This window comes from Nelumbo lutea, chromosome 8, assembly GCF_056320005.1.
Source record: "Nelumbo lutea isolate HS-2025 chromosome 8, American lotus-T2T, whole genome shotgun sequence".
NCBI classification, from domain to species: Eukaryota; Viridiplantae; Streptophyta; class Magnoliopsida; order Proteales; family Nelumbonaceae; genus Nelumbo; species Nelumbo lutea.
This window is the reverse complement of record NC_142691.1, coordinates 7,599,181-7,607,011: the sequence shown is the minus strand read 5'-3', so window position 1 is coordinate 7,607,011 and position 7,831 is coordinate 7,599,181. Positions and strand designations below refer to the sequence as shown.

Sequence of the window (7,831 nt, the reverse complement as noted above, 5' to 3'; positions counted from 1 at the left end):
GCACACTTAATAGTCATGTTATGAGATGTGTGGTTATGGATCATATCCATGGTAAAATATGGTATTTTGCTATATGTGGATGGTCTCCATATATAAAATAGCATAGATAGGGACGAGTTATACCTCAATTTATTGTTCATAGCATTTTCTTGTGGATGATCTATACTATGCTGTGGACAGCTTATGGGAATGTTTTAGTGTAATACATCCATGTTATATTGGTCCAATTACTCTCATTTTATTTAATCTTAACAATTTATAATTTTTTTTTATATTTTATCAATAAAATAATAATTTTTAATATTAATTCTAGCACAAGTCTGACAGTTCTCATTCTTCACTCTTTTTTCATTATTTAAATATTATTTTTTATTTTTTATCAATAAAATAATATTTTTTTAATATTTAAAATAATATTTTTTAATTATTTAAAAAGTATAACTGTTGCCTACATATTAATTTATCAATTTTTTATTAATTTATTTACTATATAAAATGCAAAAATTAAACATTTATGATCGAGACTGTATAGATCTCTCATAAAATATATACAATATACATGTAATCAAACAGTCCACACCACATTTACATGATGCTACCATGGGTATGGACTAGTCCAATTCATACAATTTATTCACAGTTAAAAAAAATTATGGATTGTGGTGTAACTCGTTTCCCGAGGTCGCGTCCACTAGGCGGTCAATTCTGGGGAGGGGGAAGCAATCTTTCGGGCAAGCTCGGTTCAGGTCGGTGTAGTCGATGCACATGCGCCACTTGCCGTTTGCCTTTTTTACCAACACCGGGTTGGCCACCCAGCTCGGGTAATGGACTTCCCTTATGAAGTTTGCTGCGAGGAGCTTCTCGACCTCCTCGTCGACCGCCCTCCAGCGTTCCGGGGCTAAGTTGCATTTCTTCTGTCTAACGGGTGTGACTACAGGGTCAGTATTAAGTTTGTGAGTTATCAGTCTGGGGCTAATGCCGGGCATGTCGGCCGCGGACCAGGCAAAAATATCTAAATTCTGAAGTAAAAAACTCACCAGTTCGATTCGTAGGGGATCCTCGATGGAAGCTCCGATCTAAAGTGTGCGAGCTGGGTCCGTAGCCGAAGTCGGGATTGCGACCGTTTCCTCCGTGGGTGAAGCTTGCTCCTCACCTTGCTCCGCAGACCGCTCCAGTTCGAGGTCGTCGGCCGCCTTGGTTTTTCCCTTCAGGGCAGCAACATAACACTTACGGGACTCGAGTTGGTCGCCCCGCGCTACCCCTACACCGAAGCCCGTAGGGAACTTCATGGCCAAATAGTAGGTGGAGACCGTTGCCCATAGGATATGCGTGATCGGCCGCCCTATTATGGCATTGTATGGGGAGGGGGTCGCGACTACCAGGAAATCATGGTTGAGTCTGACTACGCAAGGCCACGTGCCGACTTCCACAGGGACGGTTATTTTTCCGAGGGGCCTGACTTCCTCTCCGCTGAAACCCACCAGGGGAGTGTTCGCGGGCTTCAGCTTGCTCCTCTGTAACTGCAGCTGGTCAAATGCTGATTTGAAGAGGATGTCCGTTGAGCTGCCCGAATCTACGAGTACGCGCCTGACCTCGAAGTCACTGATCCTTAGTTTAATGATAAGTGCGTCATCATGGGGGTAGTGTACCCCTCACGCGTCGTCCTCTGTGAAGATGATTGGTTCTTCGGTCTTTGGTCTCTTTGGGGGGTTTCGTTCTTCGACGGCCGCTTCACAAACTGAAGTCCGGGCTGCTGCCGAGGTACACCCCGCTACCACCGAAGCTCCCACGATTACGTGGATGGTTCCCCGAACTGGCCTCAGTTCCGGAGGCTCCCGCTGCAACGGTTCGGCAGGGCTGTTGCTAGACTCGGGGGCATCTTTTTCGTGCTCCCCTTGCCGACCTGCCTTATTGTTATTATTGTTGTGCTGTACAAAGTTTCTCAAGTATCCGCGACGGATGAGCCCCTCTATCTCGTCCCGGAGGTTATTACATTGCTCGGTACTATGACCATGGTCTCTATGGAAACTACAATACAAATTCTTATTTCTCTCGTTCGGATTTCCCTTTAGGCGAGGTGGCCACTTCACGTACGGGGCGTCTTTGATCGCCATTAAGATCTCCGTCCGCCTCGTGTTTAACGGCGTGTAGTCTGTCCGAACTGCTAGGGGAGCCCGGAACGACTGGTTCGGCTTCGGCTCCCGGGTCGGGTTTTTTCTGTCCACCGGTTTGGAGAGTTCGCCTTCTCTCTTTCTTTTCTCGTTCCCGCCTTCGGTCCATTGGTTGATTTCTTCCTCTGTCCTCATGAACTTATCCGCGAGCTTGAGGAATTCGGCCACGGTTGCGGGCTGGTTGGCCACCATGTGCCATTTGAATTCTTTGTGCGTCACCCCTCTTTTGGCCACCGTGAGCTGCACTGCAGGGTCCAACCGCGGTATCTGCAAACATGCTTCGTTGAATCGCTTGATGTAGCCCCGGATGGATTCTCCTTCTCTCTGGACTACTCCGAAGATGCTTTCCTCTATTCTGGGGCACCGTTGGTTGGTGACGAAGTGTGCAGTGAAGACCTGCACGAACTGGGCCCAACACTTTATCGACCCGGGGGCCAGGTTCCTGTACCAAGTGCGGGCTACCCCCCTGAGGGTGGTGGTAAAGACCACGCACATGCATGATTCGCTGGCCCTGGCGAGGTGCATTTGGGACTGAAAGGCGTCAACGTGGTTGTTGGGGTCGAAGGACCCGTCGTACTTGTCCAGAGGTGGGAGCTTGAAGTCTCTAGGTAAGGGGACTGCCAGGAGTTTTGATGCGAGGGGGGAAGGAACCGAGAGAATCGGGGCAGCCCCTACCTCGTCCGAGCTCTTGTCTTTGCCTCTGAATTCCGACAAGGCACGGGTGGTGGTTCGACGACTTCGCCGGCGCCTTCGCTGCTGAGCAGGCCTTGTACTGGCGCTGTAGGCCTCTGTGTTACCGAGCTTAATAGGCCCGGAATGCTGGTAGTCTGCCTTCAGGGCGTCGAATCGGTTTTCGGTGAGCGGGAGCTCGGGCTTGGAGCGCCGGGGTGCCAACCTCACGGGCGAGGTTCCCGACCCGCTTGCGGTTTGCGAGGCGGGGATGACATTTTTCTCCCTTCGGCCTGGGGACGAGGCCTGGCTGTTAGGGGGTTATGGGGTCGGGAGGCCTTCGCCTGGTGGGGGCGTCCATCCTGCGGGGAGGCCTTGACCGGCCTCGGGGCGGGGTGGAAGTAGTGATTGGTTCAGTGGCAGTTGGGGGAACTTCTGTTGATAGTGATACTGGGAGATGTTGTGCAGTACTTGGTGCTGGTGAAGCTGGTGCTGCTGGAATTGTTGCATTTGGGCTTGCCTTGCCCGCATGCACTACATCAGGTCGTCCAACCGGTTTTGGCTAGCTGCCAGGGGGATGACAGTCGGTTTAGTGAAGGTTGTCTCAATGGGGAGAGGAAAGGGGATGTTTGCGGTAGGAGGGTTTACGGGTGCCACTGCTTGTGGCGTGTTCAAGTTGGAGATCCCATCCACCGAAAGGGGGATGGTGAACTGTCCAACGCACACCACGGGGACTTGAAGTTGTTCCCCCAGTGGCATTTGTCTCCGTGCCACGTCCGGTGTTGCTGGAGGAGGCCATGAGTGTTGGGTTTTTTGAAGAAAAGGGGGTTATCGAAGTTTGGAGGGAGGCTTTTTGAAGCGTGTTCCCACAGACGACGCCAATTGATGGAGCGCGATCCGGCCGGTCTTAGCTATCCACGGCCTTGCTTCTGAACGGGGTAGCAGGGAACCTGAAATGGAGGAGATGGGGAAGCTCCGGGGGGAACCCGGTGTAGAGGCTTCGAAGCTCAAGTTAGAATCCTTCAAAAGCAAGGTAATACCAGATAGCACAAAGTTTGCATACCTCGTTTGTCAGGGGGCAGGGGACTCTTATAATCACTTCGTGCACTCGCCCCGAGGCCCTTGTCAGGTCGGGTATGATTACCCTTGTGCTTGTCAATTCGGCCATCGTCCTTTCTGCTGAGACAGAACCGTCACTACCTAATTGTCTTTCTAACTGGAGATGGCGGTGTCAGTGGCGATGGCAGGTGGCCGTTTAGAGTGCTACTGCCAAACGTCAGATCCCAAGTTAGTCAGGCGCGGCACCCTCGGGCACGGACTTCCTTAGTGTCAGGCATGGTACGACTTGTTTGGTTTTGGTGCCCAGAAGGTGATGCGAAGTGCTGAGCGAGGCGAGGTCTTGAGCTCGGAGGTATCTATAGGGCATGTCAGTTCGGCGAGGTGTATCCCAAACTATCACAAGGTGGGTCAGTTCGGCGAAGTGTACCCGAGCTGTTACAAGGTGGGTCAGTTTGGTGAAGTGTATCCCGAGCTGTTACAAGGTGGGTCAGTTCGGCGAAGTGTATCCCGAGCTGTTACAAATTGTGAGTTCGGGCCCCCCGTAGGGAGTTCAGTCCGCTGGTGTCCTCTTGTTCCCGCCTAGGCTTGGTCCCTTTTACCAACCTGTTGTTTCTGCCACATGTCACGTAATAGAGAGGTCGGGCCAAATCTTCCTTCATCAAAAACCTGTACAAATTAAACGTGTTTCTCAACACTACAAATAACACATATAACGTGGACTAGTTGCCAAGTTGTGTAAGTGTAAGAAAAAAATAAAAAAGCTAACATAAGATATGATATTCCCAAAACATTTGATCAATGAAATGGAATCATAAAGGTGATAACCAATTATGTGTTATTTATCAAAATTTATTCGTAAATTTTGATTGGTTGCGCTAGGTTTCCTAAAATTATTCAATTAATTAACAAACCACTGGCAGACAGTTGAACGGTTAAATGTTTCAACCAGGAAAATGATACTTATGCATTTTTTTAATTTGTAAAATGTCACAGCCTGGCCATTCGTACTGAATGGTCTCACCATTTGTCCTCAGAAGAAACGCATCCGAGCACCCACACATGTGGGACCGTGCTTTCTACACATAAGGTTGATATGGTGGCATATGAATCACTTAAACGTACGTGTCGCATTTCACTTGTAGGTGTCTCGTTCTATCTCCAGGTGTCAGGTGTCCTGTACCTCTCCAACACGTACATACACTTTGCATTCATTAGATACCTTTTGATCGCATTTACTATACACCTCGGACAGTTCTGATTTGTTCGTCGGAGTTACAAGTCGGCAATATCACCCCGTGCCCTCCGACTCTCCGACTCTCTCCTTCCTTGTAGGTACTCTGCAAGTAGGGTGAGATGTGATGGAATTGTGGGATTGTAGATAGCCACGTGTCATATCTGAATTGATTGAGAATCCTCCGTTGTTTACCTTTTCCCCTTACAACTGAGATGACAAGTGTGATTCGTGCATGACATGAAAGAATTATTCTAGGTGTTTCAGAGCTGTAATTGCCCCGAAGTTTGGGCTGCTCACTGCTGAACCCTCGACCATCGTTGACGTTTCCTCACTCTCTTTGCCATAATTTTCTATCCAAATTCCTGGTTGACAGAACATATGGATATGGATGGCTAACTCTTTTTAGACCACCTGTCAAATAACAGTCGCCCATCGCCCATACAAACTCACCATTCGTTTATACCTTGATAAGATACTATTTCAGTCCCTACGTTTTCTAAAGTGTTATACGTGTGTGTTACAGATACACGGTCGATCAGTCGATCATGATCAGATATGCACCCTTCCTCTTCCTTCAATGATAGCTGATCGTTTCAAAACCAAATGCAACAACACTTGATCGAATCCAGATTTTTTCTATCTATTTTCTACCACACATCTCTTAGTTCATAATAGAGATGTATGGTTCCAATTCACGGCGAGTAGAAAGTAGGTAGAAAAAGTCAGTAGGAAATCCATCCCGTGTACACTTCGATTACTTCACCCATTACTTTCGATAGAATAGGAAACAAGGAAAAAAGCCATCTCGATATATTTAAATATGGGTAGGCGTATTAAATCTAATACTGAATAAATCAAAGATCAAACTTCTGTCTGGCCGTTCGGGTCCATTCCGTTCGGAAAGAAAACCAGAAGGCTCCGTAGAGGTCTTTTGAGTTTTCCGGCATGGATCCCGGCCGCCTAATCTTTCTTTTGTTCTTTTGGTGCCTCGCGTCTGGCGTTGCGTCAGAATCCGTCCTCAAAATTTTGACGGAAAATCGAAAATCCGCTCGTCTGGACCTTGTCTCAAGAGACCGCACATTCCAAAGAGATGACGGACTGTTCTGCGACAGCTGGAGGTTGTCGGTCGAGACTAATAACGCCGGGTTCTGGAAGAAGATCCCTCAGAGATGCGCCTGTTTCATGAAGGAATACATTTCCGGAGATCACTATGCATCAGATTTCGACGTGGTCGCCCAGAGCTCATTGGCTTTTGCAGAAACCGTTGAGCTATCTGGCGACGGGAAGGACGCCTGGATTTTCGACATCGATGAGACATTGCTCTCCAACTTTCCATACTACGAGCTCCATGATTTCGGGTAATCAATGGAATGTTCTTCCTCTAATTCGCCGTTTCATTTCTTATCGCCTATGGTCTTTAAACTTTATCATTATAAACATGGGATTTGGTTTTGCAGATTGCAGGAATTTGACGAAAGGACATTTAACGTGTGGGTGGATATGGCGGAAGCGCCACCTTTACCGGCGAGTCAGAGGCTATACAAACAACTCCAGCAACTGGGGTTCACGTTGATTCTGCTGACGGGACGGAGCGGAGCTCAAAGGGACGCCACTGAGAAGAACCTTTTGGTTGCCGGGTACCACAGCTGGGAAAAGCTCATCTTACGGTAAACACTGCATGCATCATCTTAATTAGAACATTACGATCAATGTTTATGATTTAAATTTCTGCAATTCTTATTATTGCTAAGATGATGATGATCATGTTGAATGAAATCATGTAACAGGGGACCGTCAGATCAGGGCAAACCTGCAATTATATACAAGTCAGAGAAGAGAATGGAGTTAGAGGCAGAAGGTTATAGGATTCATGGCAGCTCCGGTGATCAATGGAGTGATCTGTTGGGTTTTGCCATGGCCAAACGATCGTTCAAACTACCAAATCCAATGTACTACATTGCCTAAATTAAACACGGCCACGTAGTTTTAATTGTAATTTTTTTTTTTGTAACTTCCTTTTCTCTCTATAAGAGTTTAGAAATAGAAGAATCTCTTTTTTTGCTTTTTTGTTTTTTAAGATTTTTGGAAGGAAAAAATTCCATTCTTTCACTTCACTTCTGCTGCGTTTGGAAAAAATGCAAATGGAGTCTAAATCCTATTTCACCGTAAATTTGTACTCTCTTTCACTTTTGCCTGTATTCGGGCAATATTACATTTATGCATCGATAAATGACAAAAAAAAAAAAAAAACATATGCTTTATTATGCTTGTATCCATTACAGCTATTTGATAAGAATGTCAATGCAAAACTAACATAATTTCGTAATCTATATAAACCATTATACAATTTATATGTTTGCATTCACACTCATTTGAATTGTTTCTAAACGCAGCCTTCAGGACAAATTTACAGTAGATTTCCATCTCCACTCGAGTGAAAGAAATAAGACCTCAATGGTTGTCTTTGAATCTTGTATCCACGTAAAACCGGTTTAATTAAGTTGTTAATGGGAGAGGGAATGGGCTCCCTACAGAGAACGGCACACAGCCCATCCCCTCCGTTATTTGGGAATTGGGCAAGAATGAGGCCCTATTAGTATCAGATACAGATGGTTTATATGCTGTCAATGGGTCGGGTATGGTTCGTGTCTAGTAACATCGCTTCAAACTAATACTTAAGGGCCCATGGGGACTGGGG

At 46.7% G+C, this 7,831-nt stretch overlaps 1 protein-coding gene across 1 annotated transcript; it reads left to right on the top strand.

The window, feature by feature from the left end:
- The first annotated feature begins 5,828 nt into the window (after positions 1 to 5,828).
- Positions 5,829 to 7,397, top strand: LOC148842481 (acid phosphatase 1-like). The gene is made up of 3 exons (XM_088959014.1): positions 5,829 to 6,491; positions 6,591 to 6,800; positions 6,921 to 7,397. The coding sequence occupies exons 1-3, from the start codon at positions 6,079 to 6,081 to the stop codon at positions 7,096 to 7,098; spliced, it is 801 nt and encodes a 266-aa protein (XP_088815140.1). The 5' UTR covers positions 5,829 to 6,078; the 3' UTR covers positions 7,099 to 7,397.
- Positions 7,398 to 7,831: the final 434 nt, after the last annotated feature.